Source organism: Myotis yumanensis, unplaced genomic scaffold (genome assembly GCF_028538775.1).
Source record: "Myotis yumanensis isolate MYYU_CA2020_CCGP unplaced genomic scaffold, mMyoYum1.0.hap1 SCAF_16, whole genome shotgun sequence".
NCBI classification, from domain to species: Eukaryota; Metazoa; Chordata; class Mammalia; order Chiroptera; family Vespertilionidae; genus Myotis; species Myotis yumanensis.
In genome coordinates, this window is record NW_027223767.1 from 19,980,201 (window position 1) to 19,999,820 (window position 19,620).

The following is a 19,620-nucleotide window of genomic DNA, read 5'->3' on the forward strand; positions in this document are numbered from 1 at the left end:
CATTTAATAGGTTAGTCTTAGAATGTATAGTTTAGTGATGCAGTTTTAAAGGTACCTGGGGCTAAAATTCAGGGGTAGTACAGATATGGATGTTTGAACTTGTGGGTTTGGTTGTTGGCTATTTCTGAGACTGAAAATTTCAGAGATCCAAGAAACCTGCCAAGAATAGAGTCAAATCCCATGTAGATGAGACTCATGTGGTTGTGTGCAAGTGTGAGTTGACAGATGAAATCATTAGGAGATAATTCGGAGCCAGCTCTCTTCTCATGCTACAAAGATTTAAGTTGTTTTGACATAAGTGAAATGCCCTGGCTAAGCATGAAGGAGAAAAGTCTTTTCCCAAATGGAGCCTCTTGTCCCTCTCTGTAACGACAGTAAAGCCTTTAAGTGAAGGTTTTTATGATGTGTATCAGTGTCCCTTTAAGAAGATGAAAATTGACCTTATTTTATTAACGAAGATAGAAGAGGGAGAACAGTATACTGCCTGGGTTTTGTTTTATGAAGACAGTCTTTCTACTTTTGCTTAGCCATTCAATCTCTATTGTATTAAATTTAATATTAGTGTAACTGAATCAGTAAAAGCACACATTTGGAGAGTGTCAGTACTTGGTTTCCTTAAATAGGAAATTAGGCAATGATGAGAATGTGTTTGTTTGTTTCTTTCTTAAACTGACCGGATCTTAGAATAATTTCTAAAATAAATACATTGGAATGCCTTTGCAAAGAACGCTAATCAATTAAAAGCAAGAGTCCTGGCCTCAGATGGTGTTCACTGCTTTTAGTAATTTAGTATTTCATATTTCTTAGCCAACTAGCATTTTAATATGCTTGTTTTCTGTATAGAATACAGTGTAAAGGAGAAAATAATATGATTGCTTTGTTAGGTTCATTGCATTTTTATCCCAAGAGCTTCAAACACTTCTATAGGAGTATCCCTTTAGTTACCGTAGAAAAGACATGGCCCTGTCATGTATGTGTATCATGGCTGTATAGAGGAGGCTGTTTCTTCTGAGGGGCTGAAGAAAAGCTAAAATTAACATGACACGTCAGCAGGAGACATCCGGTTTCAAACTATCCACTCTTTTGCAGGATAATGAGGATGGTGTATTCATGAAATGGAGAGTGGAGAACTCATGGGGTGAAGAGCATGGCCACAAAGGTGAGCTTAAGCTGGTAATACCAACACAGGGTGCCTGGAGTCTGCTCTGCTGTCTATCTCAAGAGATATGGGTAGAAAGCAGCCCCAATGAGGAGGATTTTTCAGTCTCGGGTCCCATTGGATAGACTCTTCTCGGGAAAAATCTGAGGAACCAGTTTGCCCCCAGTATCCTCTTGACCAAAATAGCATGCCTGAATCCCCCAGGTTGACACAGACCAGAATGTGCTGGCATTCATTCCAAACCCTACTAGACCTCTTTGTACCAGATCACCTTGGCCAATGAGAAGTTGAGTGCCCTTTGCCAGGACACTTGCTATATAGCACTGGGTGCATTTTCATCTATTGCACTAACTCTCTAGAAGTCAGCCTCTGAGTGGGAGAGCGGGATTGTCAAGAAACTTTAGGCATTTATTGGAGACTCTAGGAGTCTTTTCCTCTTTTCTAGAGGAAAAGAATGTTTTGGTTACTGTTTAGAACTATTTTATTCTGACAAAACCCAGGCAGAAGTCATAAGTAAATGATAATAATTAGACTTAAAAAACACCCCACACGTAATATATGAGTTGTAGAAAAATAAAAAAATATAGATAAATAAAAAGAAAAATATAAAAATCTCTAATATTACCACCCACAGATTACCATTAACAGTTTAGGCCCGGCAGTGGTTCTCAACCTTCCTAATGCTGTGACCCTTTAATACAGTTCCTCATGTTGTGGTGACCCCCAACCATAAAATTATTTTTGTTGCTATTTTATAACTGTAATTTTGCTACTGTTATGAATCATAATGTAAATATCTGATATGCTATATGTGTTTTCCGATGGTCGCGACCCACAGGTTGAGAACCGCTGGTTTAGGGTATGTTTTTCTTGCAAATTTTTGGGACCATGTTTTTAAAGACTGTTTTTCATAATAAATAAAAGCCTTTTAAAGAGCTTTTATGCTTTAATTGTTACGGTTTCACACCAAAAGTGGTGACTACTATAGAGTATTATGCATGTGCGCCTGTGTTTGCACGTGTGCTGTGTGCTAGTGCTATTTTGTAGCCGCTCTTTTTCAGATTTCATATTCCTTACTTTCAGCCAGTTGATTCAGGCTAGGAAAAGCACATTAATCACAGCTTACTGGACTAGATAGAAGACTGGGATGATGTGATAGGGAAGCTAGTAAGATTCCCAGACACTTGGAAATTTTCTTTTAAAAAAGAAAATAGAGATCGCAGCAAATCTTGGCCCGTTGCCTCCCTCTGTTTAGAACAGTGGTTTTTCCAACTATGTCCCTCAGAGCGTTAGGATTTCCAAAGGTGAAAGGTGGAGGGGGAGGCGGAGTGTGGAGGTCTAGAAGTGAGCAGGTGGAGCTTCAGTGTTTAAATGTGAAAACGACTGTCTTAGAAGAGCCTATTAACTGAGTTTGAACTTGACAGTCTTCTGCGATTGGGCAGCACAGGCCTATATATAATGGCCAAAACCTGAAGGCCATCTGTCGTCCCAAGTCTTCATCTCCCCATGAAATGGTCATTGGTGGGTTTGGCTAACTGTCCCTGGATCTGCTGTGAAGCTCAGCAGCTCAGTGTTTATATGTAGATAAGCACAAGCGTTATTAGAGCATTTCTGTTCATCAAGATAGTTGCACACCCCCCTTCTGTGATTTCTGTTATTCTGTGATTCCGTGGAGCTTGTTAAATTACTGTTACCTATTCGAGTGCAGCATATACTTTTTGCTTAGAAAAAAACTGTTTTAATCCTCACCTGAGGATATAGTTCATTTGAGAGAGAGAGATGAAAAAACATGAATGTGTGAGAGAAACATCACATCCATCAGTGGCCTCCTGCACACACCCTGGCTGGGGATTGAACCGAAACCTTTTTGGTGCGCAGGACGATGCTCCAGCTGACTGAGCCACCTGCCTGGGCTGCAACGTGTTTTTTAATTGGTGATTTCTTATAAGATTAATTTCATTCTAAGGCAAATACACATTGGGATCATGTGGAGAGGGGTATAAATCTTAAAGCTAGCAGAAAGTTTAAAAATAAACCATTTACAATTTAGTTATATCTGTAAATTGAAGATAGTTAAGAAAAGGAATGCAAGGGAATAGCTTATCTTGAATGGAAAAGATTTGCTACTTATAACATTTCAAAACATAAGATACTGCTTCAGATGAACCTCACAGCTCATTTCATTTTGGTCTGATTTGGTCCCTATACTTGGGTTTGTTATAGAAGTCAGTGTCTAGGAAAAGGACTTAAGTTATGGTTTGTTTAGATGAGCCTGCATCAGTTGGATTGCTTCTGTGACATATTTCTATCTTTAATAGTCACTGAGTTTGTAGATGGCATTGAGGTCCATTTAAGAGAGGATAAACACTTGTAAAGCCAGGCAAATACTTGGTGTTTTGGATAGTGTGAGTTATTGTTTTTATTACTTTGAACCTAAATACCTACTCTTAAAGAGGATTCTGGCCACTTTGCTAATTTTCTTTTCCATTCAGCTGTACTTCTCTACTCCAACTCAGCACAACTTTTGTTTTTGCTGACTAATTCTTTCTGTTATTACAGTTGTCCCTCTGTGTCCACAGGGGATTGGTTCCAGGACCCCCTTAGATACCAAAATCCGCCGATGTGAAAGTCCCTTATATAAAATGGTGTATTTGCCTAAAACCTACACACACCCTCCTGTATACTTTAAATCATCTCTAGATAGTATATACTAATACATAATACAGTGTAAATGCTTTGTAAATATCTGTTATATTGTAACCTTTAGGGAATAATGACAAGAAAAGAAAGTCTATGTTTCGTACAGACACAGCCATTGTATGCCTAACTATATCAGCGACAACATAACTTTTCCCCCCAAAATATTTTCCATCTGTGCTCGGTTGAGTCCATGGGAGCAGAACTGGCGGATACAGAAGGCCGTATGCTGAAAGAGCTGAGGTCTTGATCTCGATGATCTGCCTGTAATCCTTCCTGGTGAAATCTGCATCTGTCCAGTTAAGATTAAAGTAACTTCTTTGTTTTTCGAATAACCGAAATGCCTGAGATTATACAGAGCAAAGCATTTCAGTAGAGAGCCAAGAGATAAGAAATTGAACTGAGTGGGGGTAGGGAATAGTTCGTTCAAAGCCAAAATAAATTATTCCCATATAGTTCTTGGTAATGAAGGCTTAACAGGAAGGAAGGAAAGAAAACATGATCTAATTTAGTTGGCACACTTGGCCTGACCTTCGGAGCGTGTGCAGCATGTTGTTACACTGGTGATGTGTGTTTATCCCAGCAGGGCCTTCCTGTCTGTCATCCTGGTTGGTATTGGCGAGCACGCCTGAGGCAGAGCCTCTGTTTGTGTTCTCTAGGGAGACGTGACAGCCTTAAACAGCATTGCTGGCATTTTGCTTTTATAGATAACATTGTTAATAGTTTGTTACTATTCTCTTGGGGATTTCTGCCGGCTAGGATAGATGGTTTCTGCAGGGCTGGTGTGGTTCAGTGGTTGAGCATCCACCCATGAACCGGCCAGGGTTGCAGGCTCGGTCCCCAGTAGGGGGCGTGCAAGAGCAAGCCAATCCATTGATTCTCTCTTATTGATATTTCTCTCCCTCTCCCTCTCCCTTCCTCTCTGAAACCAGTAAAAACTTAAAAAAAAAAAGATTGATGGTTTCTAAAAAAGCAGTGTTAACAATACAAGCTAGCGGTAAAGAGAAGAGAGATACCTGGGCAGCCTTGCCCTCTCCCCAGTCTTGGCTTTCATCTTTCCCCCTTGGTCATGTTCATGGTCCTTCCTGTCCAGAGACCACTAAGTAAATCATTCCTACCATGAGAGATATTAAAGGAGAAATTAATTCTTGTCTTACTGGGCCCTTTGGGTTACTTCATGTTGGTGAAGGCTAATTCCTTGGGACTGAAAATTGGATGCATATCTAACAAATTGAACAACCAACATGGCTTTCTTTCCTCCCCTGCTTCTTGAAATACTTGACTCTGCATTTTGTAACTTGTTTATGGATTATGTCAGAAACTTGTTTTCAAATTGGATGAAGGAACAGACCTTGGAACATGTTATGTTGTCTTTCATTTTGAAAAATGTATAGGCTTGTTAGAGTAAACTTTCATACTCTTCAAGCCGAGGTCACCCTGCTCCGATACTAGAGTCCATCTTCTTAACCACTCCGTGCTTCCTCTCAGCTTCTCGGTTCTAGTGTAGCATCTAGTGCACTCATGGAATAACAGGTGACTTCATGATCTTTTTTTTTTTTTTACCAGAAACTAGTGACTGAGGGACATAAAACTGTATAAAGGATCTGAAGACATCGTGTAAATGTCTGATGTCAGGAGAAAGGGCTCTTAAAGCACCATTTTGGCTGCAAATATGAGGGAGGGCCGGGGATTCCTGAGGGTTTATGTCTGAAGTGAGTACATTGTGAGTTGGGCAAGTAAGGAACTATATGTAATCACCCTAAATTCCCCAGAATTATTTTGCAAATGCTGCTTTATAATATTTTTTTCTAAATTTTTTATCATGGGCAATTTCAAGCATATATGAAGTAAACAAAATAGTATTAAGAACACCACCCCCACCCATGGGCCCATCACCCAGTTTCAGTAGTTATCAACATTCTACCATGCGTATAACAGTGTTTTCTGTAGTTTATAAATTCCTAGATGGTCTCCCTAATGAACCAGTCTTAGATGGAGTTTCTTTATGATGGTTTACATAGTCATGCGATGGCGTTCCAGCCCTGAAGTCTGGAACAGCAGAGCTGTGAGTGTGGAATTACAGCACAGTTCTTAATGCTTGTTTAGCCTAGTTTCTTAATATGCTAGATAACAACTTTCTTTTTAAAATGTGTTTGTATTGATTTCAGAGAGGGAGAGAGAGATAGAAACATCAGTGATGAGAGAGAAGCATTGATCGACTGCCTCCTGCACAACCCCTACCAAGGAATGAGCCTGCAACCCTGGCGTGTGCCCTGACTGGGAATCAAATCATGATCTCCTCGTTCATGGTTGATGCTCAACCACTGAGCCCCCCCGCTGGGCTAAATAACAGTTTTTAAGTGAGGGTCAGGGGAGTGTTATTTTCTGTTTCAATGATCACTGTAAGAAATCTTTATATTTTCTAAAAGTCTGTCTCTCCTGGTTTTAATTTTGAACCAAGATTGATGTTCCATTTTTCAAATTGTTTTTGTGCCTTTCAGATACATGAACATCTGATACTGATTTTAACCTGCATTCTTCATATTTCCTTATAAATAAGCCTCTCTGTTTCTGATTTCATTTTAGTAAAATTTCCAGACTTCCTCCTACAGGGGAGTCTCAGAACGATTTCAGCTACAGAGACTTTGGAATATTAGAGGCTAATCTGGAAAGAAGTGTGTATGTGTGATTCAGGTTATATCTAGACTTCTGCTTCCTGAAAACCAGTAGTATGGCCTTTAATTGCCTCTCCAGCCAAATTACCCAGGTGATTTTGGAGATACGGCCACAGCGAGGTACAAAACTCACCATAGGCTTCATGTAACATTTCACTATGGAACCAGGAGACAGTTACCACTTTCTGGGTTGCAAATGCTCCACAGTAATTTAACTCCTTATATTTCACATTCTCTGTCAGTAACATGTATACTTACTGCTTCCTTTTGAAGTCCTACAGCTTGTCTGTATCCATCAAACGAAATGATGTGTGAAAGCAGTTTTCAAACTGTACACTGTTATACAACTCTATTTGATGACTATTCCATATTTCTGTCAGAGATCCTCAGGACACGTAGTTCATAGCATCTTGCTTGATAAGAATTCAAAGTTTGCTATTGTATTTATTTTTCCTCATGACTTCAACGTAGAATAACTCGGGATATGTACAAGTGTTACGGCCAAAGGTGATCCTGAGTGGGGGGGTGAAAGGATTGAGAAAAGACAGACAAGAGAATGAAAGCTGGGTCTCGGTGGGACGCTGCTCCCTGATGAGGAGACAGCGCCCGCGCCCACAAGCTGTGTCTTTATTTTATAGCAGATGCCACGAGGCAAAGTAGGGGCGTGGTCAAGATGTTTACAGCATTCTCGTGAGTTCCAACCCTACTCAACTACATGCACCTGAACTCTAGCACAAGGCACGTGGGGCCACGTGTTTGGACCATAGGTTCAAGCTTACACTATAGCTGTTGGCTATAATTGTGCTGGGAGGGCCCTGCCCTCCAGCTGGGACTTGCATGTGGCAATGAGAGGACCCTGTCCTTTCATTAGTCCGAGGCTTGAACCTGGCCAAAACACTGTAGCCACACCCCACACATCCCCCTTTACTTTTGTTTTTAAACATGCCTATTTATATTATCCAAAAAACTCTAAACAAATTATTCAGCATCATCAAAACAGACTTCTGGCTATTAACAAAAGCATAAACACAGCAATGTTAACAAGAGAACAAAACTCTGGCTAATAACAAAGCCATACCCATGCAAAACCAAACTACAAACATGTTAACGTTTTCAGGATATCTTACTCAAAGTCCTTAGATTTAGCTCCACAAGATTTTACAGAAAACTGACAGTTCACCAACGCTAGCATAGCTTCCACTTGCTTTTCTAACATCTGCTTGGCCTCAGTTGCCATCTTCTTCAGCTGACTCCATGTTGATACCTCGGTCACTAGCGTAGTAAGATGCCGCCGATGCAAAGATGTCGTTGATGCAAAACTAGTTCCCTGGATCAGGCTGCCTGGACGGTTGACCTCGACACTGAGTCTGCACCCGTCCCAGTCACATCAGCCCTGTCCACGCCGGTGGAAGTCTGGTCCCTTCTCAGCTTCTTTCTCCATCCGCTGCTGCATGGAAATGAGCAACCCTCGGTCCTGCAGAGCTGGAGACCTCCAACTCCGAGTCTGGGGTCTCACACAGACCCAAAGTCCCAGGTCACACAAACAAGATAACCAAAGCCTAGAACCAATGCAACTGCTGCAAGAACTTACAATCTAGGTCAGAAATAAAAATTACTTCCTTAAACATCAACCACCACAGCCATCTTCTGCTTTATAGTGGCTTAAAACCCAGGAGATTTCTACCTTATTTTATATCTTCCTGTTTACTTCTTATTTTCTTCCTACTGCTTGCTTCTTATTGCTTATTTTCTATTTCTACTGCTTATTTCTCTACCACTTATTTCTCTACCTCTAACTATGAACTATAGATCAGCTTGGCTGCCCTTGCCCAAACCTTTCCTGGGTTGCAACCCCCACTTATTTCTCTATCTAAAGATTATTTCTACTTATTTTCTACCGCTTATTTCTACATTTCTACCGCATTTATGTCTCTATGCTAACATAGCCATAAACATGGCTGAAGGAGTAGCTTCCACCCCTTTCTTTTCTGCTATTTGCTGGGCCTCAGTTGTTAGCTTACCGCAAACTGAAGATAGAATCAGGAATTTTCTCTAGGCCTTCAGCTATATAGCAATCTCTAAGTTGTTTCCACTTATTTCTACCTTAGAAATTTAAAAATGCTTATTTTAAAAATGCTTCAATTAAGCATATTCCCATGTTTTATACTGAGCTAATTTTACCACACTTCGGCTCCCTACCTTATTTTTAGTTTTTGGCCTTCTTACTTTTGCTTTTTAAGCTTAACTTCTTATTTTCTTACTTTTGTTTTTTAAGCTTACTCTCTGTGCACGCCTTGGAGCCTCCTTCCACCTGACCACTTTTTAATTCCCCCGAACTCACGCCTGTTTGGACGCCACTTGCTACGGCCAAAGGGGCCTGCTCGGGCGCCACTTGTTACGGCCAAACTCAGTCCCTGGTCGCACAACTCAGTCCCTGGTCGGGCACCACTAGTTATGCCCAAAGGTGATCCTGAGTGGGGAGGTGAAAGTATTGAGAAAAGACAGACAAGAGAATGAAAGCTGGGACGCTGCTCCCTGATGAGGAGACAGCGCCCGCACCCACAAGCCATGTCTTTATTTTATAGCAGATGCTATGAGGCAAAGTAGGGACGTGATCAAGTTGTTTACAGCATTCTCGTGAGTTCCAACCCTACTCAACTACATGCACCCGAACTCTAGCACAAGGCACGTGGGGCCACGTGTTTGGACCATAGGTTCCAGCTTACAACTATAGCTGTTGGCTATAATTGTGCTGGGAGGGCCCTGCCCTCCAGCTGGGACTTGCACGGGGCAATGAGAGGACCCTGTCCTTTCATTAGTCCGAGGCTTGAACCTGGCCAAAACACTGTAGCCGCGCCCCACATACAAGAGTGTTTATACCTGTGTTTTATGTGGGGGGAAAAATCTGGAAACTTATAGAGAAGTTTTGACTTACTCAGTTGCACAGTGTCAGAGAATTGGGATTCAGATTTCTTAATTTCACAGAGGCAGGTTCCCTAAAAATGTCCATTGCCTGTAAGAGATAACTGATTATTTGCAGATCTGTTTGCGATTCAGTTTTGGATTTCTAGCACAAATATAGTAACTTACAGACAATATTGAGCTGAATTTGCTGAAACGAGAAAATTACATGAGCTAAAAGCAGAGGCTTCTGGTTTCCTGGAAAAGGGCAGGACACAAATTTGTTGTGTCACCTCAGGGTTTTCCTGTCTCCAGGCCTGGGACACGTGATGCTGCCATCCAGTGTGGGTATCTGAGCTCCTGCAGAGGGACTGCTCATCCTCCATTTTTATTCACTGAGGAGCCTGCATGGCTGGGCTAAGGATGGTGCATTTGCGTGGAACAGGAAGCATGTGCTCTCAGACTGGCTCCTGCCTTCTTATCAAACTGCGTGACGAGGAGAGGGCTACTGACTAGGAGACGAGGCAACTGTGGGAAGAGACCTGAGACCAGGCGGCAGTTTCAGGGAGAAATCCCCTCCCACTTAACATAGATTTGTATGCGTGTGTTGCTCTTTCTTGTAGAGAGGATCTATTATTTTCACCAGATTGTCTCCAAGCTGTGTTTGCATTCGTTTAAGAAGGATGGGGACTTTAAAGCATAGAACCTGGAACCGACTACATTGATACGCATCCTGGCAATTCTACCTTTTGTCCGTATAGCCTTGGTCATGGCATTGAACCTGACTAAGCCTTAGTTTCCTTGGCTATGAAACGGGGGTAAGAGCCCTCGTCAGTGTGGCTCAGTGAACAGAGCATCAGCCCTCGGACTGATTCCGGTCAAGGCTTGGTTACAGGCTTGATCCCTGGCCCTGGTCAGGGGGTGTGTGGAAGGCAACCAATCAATGTGTCTCCCTCACATTGATGTTTCTCTCTCTCTCCTCCCCTCCCTTCCACTCTCGAAAAAAATCAATGGAAAAATATCCTCAGGTGAGGATTAACAAAAATAAAATTTTTATAAATGGGGATGATAATCGTACCTATCTCCATTGTGAGAACTGTGCCGGGCAGATACGAGTGCTCACAACATTAGCTCTCATTGTGACTGTTAATGTTGTCTGTAGAACATAAGGCTCCTTAACCTTTCCCTTTGAGAGGAGGGCTGGTACCCCTGGTTCTAGCTTTAGCTCTCCTGGTGCAGCTACAGCACAGTTTACTGGTGGATGACTCGTCATGTGGGCTTCGTTTCATGTGAGAAGCAGAGGAGGTGAGTGCGCCTAGTGCTGAGGGGGAACCATTAGCAATAGCATCGCCTCCCATTTGTTGACGGGATGCGGGGAACCGTGCACCGTCCGTGGTGAAATGAGTGTCTCTGACCCTCAGAGGAACTGATGCTCACCTGGGACACAGGCAGAGAATGTGAGGGGCCTGGGAAGTGCACAGCGACATGCCTGGCGTGCTCCTCAGGCTGTGAGATACAGGATAAGTAGCCCGAGAAAAGCAAAAGAAGAGATGATTTCTCCAAGAAGGCAGATGACAGGAAGAGGAAGAACCAGGGAGGGCTCCCCAGGTGGGGAGACAGTAGGAAGACATGAAAGCTGCGGTTATTGGAACAGGGGAGGAGTCAGAGAAGCCAGGGGACTGGATGACGTCAGGGAGAACCTGGTGGTAAATAGCACTACAGCAGAGCAGTCAGAGAATGAGTCAAGGAAAAGGCTTTGGGGTTGGGTTTTAAGAGTTTTTGGAGACGTTGGGGGGGGGGGGGGGGGCGGGTGGAGGATGGTGGTAGCCCAGCAGTCCTGTGATGCCTCTTCAGTCCTCAATCCCTTCAAATGCTGGGGGGTGAAGGGGATTGAAACTGGGACGATTGTGGCTGTAAATCTTGCTGCATAAGGTGTTAGTCATGTATTAGAACAAATGTGTAAACCGTAAACACAAGAATAAGCATAAAATATGATAGGGGATAAACTGCATGGGAGATGGCGATGAGAAATGTGAGGCTCCTTGGCAATTCTTCAGGGGTGAGCGGAGTTTTAGGAAAGAGGTTAGGGTTGTGGCTTTTTGGAAAGGAAGTAAAACGGTAGCCGGGAAGGGTCGCTCCTGGCATGTGCAGCATTCTTCGGGCAGGTCTGAGGTGTAAGGCCAAGAAAGAACATGGCCTGCCATCCGTGGGGCTCTGGAGGAATGATCAGAATGAGGCTTTGCCTGAAACAGATAGGAGGAGTGATGGTTTGGGGTCAGAGAGAAGTCATTGAATTTCTGCGGGAAAACAGAACCTTGGATGACACCTGAATTTCCCTCTCCTGTCCCGCAGCAAGATCCTGGCAGAATCGTGTGCTCAGACTTGCCCAGGGAGGGGAATTCAGACTGGGGTGTCGCCTCCCCTCCTGAGCCGAGGGGGACAGGCTTCTGGACTCGCAGCAGGACGTGCAACTTCTCCTGCTGAACTTCGTTGTGGTTTGATGGTTTAAAGAAACACAACCCACAAATCACAGCATCTCTCTTCCCCTACCACACTTTCCACCCTGCCTGTCTCCTAGTAGACTTACCAGGGAGACAGTATCTTCTCTAACTTATTTCTGAAAGAGGCCACAGTTCGTATCCAGCTCTAAGGATGCTATCAGCAAAAGGTGCAAGAGCAGGAGTTGTGCCCTCACCACGTACTTTTGTGTTTACTCTGGAGGAAAAAGGAACCCCTTCTCAGATCACTGTCCAAATGTCTGTCTCAGAAGTGGTGATTTTGGTTCCCTTCCTCTGGTTGTGGGTTGTTTGTTTGTTTGTTTGGGGGGGGGGGGGGGGCAGTTAGCATCCAGCCCTTGCTGTTCTCCATTCTTCTGAATACATGCACTTGGCATCTGATTTAAAGAGACAAAAGACCTCTTAAGCAGACCCTATGAAAACTAGGCACATGGCCATTGATATGGGGGGATGGGGTGGTGGTGTGAGCAGATGAAACTGGTTTGGAACAGCTAGGTGCCTAAGCTGATTACATGCTGTTATCTGTTGCCAGAGCCATAGCTGTCTGCCTCTTTGCTGTTGAGTGTTCTGTTGGAGGAAGCCGAGCCCCATGAAAAAGACTGAATTTGAGTTAAGACCTGGATTTGAGTGTGGGCTTTACTTACTGGCTGCGTGACTTTACACAGCTCTGCCTGCCTTATTATGTTGTTGTGAGGATTAAAATCAAAACAAGGATAGTGGATATGAAATTGTATTGTGAAGTGTCAGCTCTCTACAGGTGTGTGTGTGTGTGTGTGTGTGTGTGTGTTTTGCTTTCTAAAGTATAATACATTTAATAAAAAATAAAATGCATTTAATAAATAGTACAATTAATATTTACATTTAATAAAATTCCAAAATCAAAATACAAAAACATATGTAAAGAGGAGTCTTGTTTCCTTCTCTTCTCTCAGGCTACCATTTCTGTTCGTTTCTCTTACATTTTCCAGCGTGTTAGTGCAACAAAGGTAGCATTCCTCATGCCCGGCTTTGCATCTTGCTTCCACTTCACTTACCCGGCATGTCTTGGAGTTTCTTATCAGTACGTTTCCACGCCACTGCAGCTTCATCGCCTTCCATTGTCTGGATGTACCATAGTTTATTTAACCGGTTCCTGCACTAACAGAACTTGGGTGTTTCCAGACTTTTGCTGATACAAACAGTCTTGCAGTGAATTTATATATATATACAATGCTGAGAATAGTGCCTGACACATAGTAAAAGCTAAATAAGTATTGTCGTTGTGGGTAAGTAAATACAGAATGCATGTTTTATATTGTGTGCATGCAAGTACCGTGTGTCTGTAGGATAAAGTCCCAGAAATGGCATTACTTAATGTAAAGGGTAAATAGGTGCATTTGAAATTTTTCTCGGTATTACAAAATGCCATTCATAGGGATCGTGTCATTTTACACATTTACAACATACTCTGTCAGCGATTTTCAACTGGTGTATATATACCACAAGAACTTTTCAAACATACGTGTGCTGTGGCACACTGGTTGACTGTTTAGTAGTTGCCAGATATTTCATGTTCTAAAAATTCTTGTGGCACATTGGTTGAAAATCGCTGCTCTCTATAAATGTAAGGTATCAGGGCATGATTTATGCAGCGGGTACCTAACAAGTGGTTGATAAATTGTCACTACTTAGTTATCTGTTAAAATTGTGTATGTTCATAATTGGGGGCTAGCCTGTGTCGAGGCCTTAGTGAATGATGAGTTTTTCATTGAGACTGTGTTTCTGATGTTTTCTTACCGCTCAGCCTACTTTTTTCTCTTATTTTCTCATTATCATAGCAGAAAAATGTTTATATAATACCAAATTTGGAAAACCATAAAGGAAAAGATTGATAAGTTTGACTTAATAAAAGTAAAAAGGTTTAGTAGATTCGAAGATATGAAAAGCTAAATTAGAAGGCAAATGACATAACTGGAAAAATGTTTGCAACCATTATTATAATGAAGGATGTAACAAAGATTTAGTTACAAAAATGTTTATAGCAGTGTTGTTCTTAAGCAAGAAAAGGCAATCTAGGTTCCAGCCGCGGGGGATTGATATACATTTCCGATTACCCATATAAATTCAGCACCTAGACATTATGATGTAAATAGATATACAAGTAACTTTTTTTTATCAACATGAAAAGAACAATATTGGAAAACAGCACATGTGATACTTTGTAATAAAGGAGTGCGTATATCTCGTTTTTATTAAATGTATAGAGTCTACATGCAGAAACTATCCAAGATCTGTGTAAAATTGGAAGAGGGCTTATTCCAAAATGGAGGGGTTGTAGGCAGTTTTAAAATTTTTACATTTGTCTTCTCCTCTTTCTCATCCACCTCTTTCTCCTGCTCCTCTTCTTCCTTCTCCTCTTTCTCCTTCTCCCATGTTTCCAAAATTATTTATAACGAGCATGAATTATTTGGGTAATCTTTCAAGGCTAAAGAAGCAATAAAACATTCCAGACATTTAGTGGGGGGAGGAAATCACCCACCCTCCTGTATAAAATTATAATTTTATTTTTTATGCTCCCCCCATATATCTCAATTTGTAACATAGTTGTAATAATAGAAGATATGCTATTTTTATGTTCTTTACTTTTATCACTTTTAAACGTTTTCCCATGTTACTCCATAGTCTCCACAATGTCGTTTTAAATGATGAATGTCCTGTCGAGTGGCTTCTCACTATCTTTTAGGAAGTTTAAATGTGACATAGGTGCCAGTGAGGATTTTGCTTTCTCGCCTGGAAACCTTTCTTCAGACTGGAGTTCTCACGGTCAGGTGTACGATTGGCGGTGACTTAATGAGGCCCCAGGAGTCCGGCTTCCTTAAGTCCCCGCTGCCAGACAGATCCATCAGAGCAGGACAGAGGCCTCGACTTCCTCACACCCCTTTTACAAAACAGCAGCAACAACCAAAATTACCCACAAATAGTTTGTTAGTGGGGTGAAATACTGCATAGAACAAAGCCAGGAAATATATAAAATGTATCTAATTTATAAGTGATAATATATTCGTCACCTTAATCTCGTCTTAGATCTCTGGTAGGATTTCAGAAAACTTTTCTGAGCTAACGTGGCCACTTTGATTGGAGGAAAGTTGCAGCCTCTAGCCCAGGGGTGGGCAAACTTTTTGACTCGAGGGCCACAGTGGGTTCTTAAACTGGACCGGAGGGCCGGAACAAAAGCATGGATGGAGTGTTTGTGTGAACTAATATAAATTCAAAGTAAACATCATTACATAAAAGGGCACGGTCTTTTTTTTTTTTAGTTTTATTCATTTCAAACGGGCCGGATCTGGCCCGCGGGCTGTAGTTTGCCCATGGCTGCTCTAGCCTGTAAGCCCTCTCTCTGGCCACTAGAAAATGTCCTTCCCCTAGAAAAAAGGAAAAGAAAAGAGAAATCTGGTGCAGGGATCCCCAGGTTAAACTTTCTCTGAAACTAACGCACTTGGAACATTCTGTGGCTGCGTGAACTTGGCCTGACCGTTCTAGAGCCCGATTCACAGACACTTTCTCCTTTTACAGAAGATGCTGCCCTCTTACAAATACAGAAACAATGCCGGTTTCTTTGTGGGGCTGTTTTCTCATTTGACTCCTCAGTGTGTGTAAATAAGACATTAAAGTTCAAACAAAATTTAATTTCGCCTTAGTTCCTGAAGCTGACTTTCTTTACCCGTTTATCTTTCTGTTTCCCTACATGGAACCTTGGGGTCCCTGCAGCAGACTTTCCTTTTCCTTTTTCCTCGGGGAACATCTTTTTCTGATGGCCAGAGGGCTTCCAGGTTAGAAGCTGCAACTTTCCTTGGATAAAATGGCCACTTAAAAGCTGCCTAACACAGCACTCGCTTGGCTTTCAGACATACTGATCCTAATCTTCTCTGTCCAACCCCAAGACACGCAGCGTCGACAGCGACAGCAGCCACAAGTTCATTATCTGCTCGGACCGCAATTACTTGGCAGCCCCCTAGACGATGAGGTTTTTGTGGGCCCCAAAGAACTCATATCCTGCAGAGAGAGACTAATCACGCAGGTCCTCCCGGCAGGGACCCTGAAAGGGAGGGTTGCGATTGATAGGAGTTTTAATTTTGAGGACTTAATCTGATCGGCTTTTGGAACAAGATGTGTAGATGTACTTGCTGTCCATCTTCTCTGTGTAGTCTCTGAAGACTCATTTGATGGTGCGGTGATAGCATTGTCATGAGGGCACAGAACTTTATTACATGGCTCTGCCCCTGCCCTCCACCTGCCTCCCTGCCCAGTGCCACTCTGAGGATTTATTCAGCCTGCACTGTGGCGAGGGGAGGACGACCCATGTCTCAAGTGGTGCCGTGCTTAGTAATCTGGTCTCCTGCCCACTGGAAGCTCCTCGCTGGGAAGGCAGATACCGAGTTCCTCGGCAGTTACTTAAGATGCAGTAAGAAACGGTGCAGGCTGGCCCTGCTCGCTTTGGTTGCTAGAACTCGGTGGCAGTAGCTTAGGTGATGGTAAGGGCCAGGTCCTGACTGCCTGACACAAGCAACGCCAGGGACTCTGGGATATAGAACAAAGACAGAAACCAGAAGTGGCACAGGCTCCGGGGTTTGTCTGTGCCCCCTTCCCTGCCTCCTGCTGGGGGAAGGAGCCCTGGGTCCGGAGGCTGGCCCCAGGGAGCAGGGTGTGTGCCCTTGACCGGCTGGGCCTGGGCCCGGGAGCTCCTCTAGGGCACCTCCTGCTGAGGATGGCCATGCGGGGCCACATCAGGACGAGCTGTCAGAGGCCAAGAGCAGAGCTGGGTACAGATGACCTCAGAAAGCAGCTGTGTCTTCAATTAAGTAATGTCCTCGGGCACACCATTTAGCTTACATTAGACTTGCCATCATGTCGCTTTTAATGATTTAAAACAGCCTTGCTTTTAGAGCAGCAGTTCTCAGGGTACGATCCGAGGACCCTTTCCAGGGTCTGCAAGGTCTTCCCTCCTCTCTGTGTGAGGTCAGATTTTCCCCATCAGCTTCAACCAGAACAGCAGGCTGAAGGCAGAAGGCAGATACAGGAGTCCAGCTGTCTGCTGTGAAGCCAGACGTTAAATTATAAAACAATATGGCTCTTCTAGCTAAAGTTTATTTTATTTTGGTGACTATAATAATTTCTTCCTAAAAATGTGTTATTTGTATTTATAGTTCTTAAATTCTGATTTTCATATGCATTAATATTTTAAGCTTTCTGTTTAATTTCTATTATGGCAAATCGCAGTCGTTGTAACCCACATACATAGCGTTTTGGGTTCTCAGTGTGCAGTCTTGGTCCTGGGCACAAGACCTTTGAGACCTGCTGCACCGGAGGACACCTTAGGAGAAATACCTGCATCTTCTCCCTTTCTCTTCGTCCTGCGTAGTGAGAACTGAGACAGCACAGACCTAGATCTGCTCAAACGCTTTCAGAGAAAATTGGCTCGTGTCTGGAGTAGAGGCCAGCCAGGGTCAGATGACGATGACGGTGGTGACCGCTAGGCCCTGAGTCCTTGGATTTGGAGGCTCATGCAGGGCCCTGGGTCTTTCGCTTTAATTTTCCTCTTTATGTTAACAACCGCTTGGATGAAACATTCCCCCCCGTTTAACTTTGTTGGAAGTGTGTTCCTGAAGGGGAATCTGCTGTCCTAGTGGAACATGAGATACAGGTTAATCTTCCTGAGGAACAGGGGGTCTCCAGGATGGATCCCTGCGGACACCACTCCTTCTCTCAGCTGGGAGGTTAGTTCAGCTGTGTCTCTGGAGTCCTGCCCACGGAGAGATCCGTAAACTGGGGAAGAGAGGGTGAGCAGCGGTCTCAGTCTTCCAGTTCTGCCTGCTCCTTGTCACAGGTTTCCTCCAGGAAAGTGCGGGCTGTGTTATCACTTGATTCCTATAGTATCACCTGCAAATGAGTGGCTACTTGGGAATGACCCCTTCATGGTTGTGGCGGGACAGAGAGGAAGGAAGGAGAACAGCCTGTGATGCTGAGAAGGAGGGTAGGGTAGGGATGGCATTGGTGACCCTAGAAAATGAGCCCCTCGGTGTGGCTGTATGAACAAGAAGCATTTCCAACTGCCCTCTGGGGGCATCCGTTCACCTTCGGTGAGGCAGCTTGGACGGTGCAACAGCACAGAACCTGGTAGCAGCCTTAGGTCCCAGCCCAGCTCTGAACCTCAACTGTGTGACTGGACACGTCACTTAGTGACTCTGAGTCCCAGATTTCTTATTGGTAAAAACAGAGCCAGCCATGCCTGTCCTGTCTGCTTCACAGAGTCGCTAATAAGGCTTAGATTCGGTGAGATTATGGCTGGGAAAGCAAAACACAGGTACAGACACCCGTGTGTGAAAAGGCTTCTCTATAGTGGCCACACAGTGTCTGCTACTTGACCCTTGCCCTCTGGGCTCACGAGGCTTCTCTTCCTCCAGGTTACCTGTGCATGACTGACGAGTGGTTCTCCGAATATGTCTACGAAGTGGTGGTGGACCGGAAGCATGTCCCTGAAGAGGTGCTAGCTGTGCTGGAGCAGGAGCCCGAGATCCTGCCCGCCTGGGACCCCATGGGGGCTTTGGCCAAGTGATACTGCCTCCAGCTCTCTCCTCCTCCCACGGAACCTGGAGTAGCTGCCAAGGACAGATCCGGGAACTGAAGCCAAAGTTACACAGGTGACTGTGCGCTCCCACGGGACACAGTCAGACCCTTGGATTTCTCCTCCAGGAACCTCGCGGGGAAGTGTGTTTTCTGTTGAAACAAATATTCTTAAAGAAAATAAAGGGAAAGATCGGGTCACACTATCTGTTCTCCTCATCTCCAACAGCTCAGGATCTCTTCGCATTTTAATCCGATGTAATTGTGTGTCTTAACTCTCTCAAGAAGGTTTGGTTCTGTGTCTGCTTCAGTAAGACAGGAGAGGATGAGCAATTGAGGAGCACGGAGAGAAACGGACCTATTTCTCCTTGTTCCTAGAGTAGAGTTGGGGGAGGGTTACCCTATGATTTGAGCTCTCAGAACTGCATGCTGCCTGACAGTATCACCATCCCTCCCAGATGGCAGTCACCGAATTCAGTTTTCTCAAGGGAATTTTATGTCTCTAATAGCCCAGGGTGGGAGGTTGATCAAGTCCAACATGATTCCTTCCTATTGTTCTGAACCGTGGGGGGCACAGCTCTACTTGAGTCGGAGTTAAGTAGCGGCTTAGAGAAAGCTGAGTGAGAGAACAACCCGAACCTTATCATGGTCTGAATTACAGCGATTAGGAGGTGCTCTAGCCAAACGGTTTAACTTCTGCCTCTGGACTTGGGAGCTGGGTGGGCAGGAGAAGGTGAAACCCATGCTTTCTGACAACTAGATGGTGCTGAGAAGCTTTTGAATAAAATACTTTGTTAAACAGAGTAAGTTGGCTTCTTTGATCTCAGAAGTGTTTCTTTATTTAGCTACAGAGGAAAGCAACCCGGTGACTGATGTTCTACAAAGTGAAAAAGGGGGCAAGATGGGTCAGGGCTTTCCTGCTTCAACTTGTCTCGGGTTCTGGTCCTTCCGGCCTGTGTGATCCCCAATGGTTCTGCGAAGGGCTTCCCAGCACCGTGTTTAACCATTCTCGCACCCAGATCCAGAGTCCTGCGAGGGTGGAACGTGAGGATCTGCATAGCTCCACCTGAGA

General features: G+C 43.8%; 1 protein-coding gene across 1 annotated transcript in view; it reads left to right on the plus strand.

Annotated features, from left to right (window-relative positions):
• The window catches only part of BLMH (bleomycin hydrolase), a 42,209-nt gene extending 22,858 nt beyond the window's left edge, over window positions 1-19,351 (plus strand). The window contains exons 11-12 of the mRNA XM_070395615.1: window positions 1,090-1,159; window positions 18,389-19,351. Of these exons, the coding sequence (XP_070251716.1) occupies window positions 1,090-1,159; window positions 18,389-18,540 (222 nt within the window). The 3' untranslated portion in view covers window positions 18,541-19,351. The remainder of the gene's footprint in view (window positions 1-1,089; window positions 1,160-18,388) is intronic.
• The last annotated feature ends 269 nt before the right edge of the window (window positions 19,352-19,620 follow it).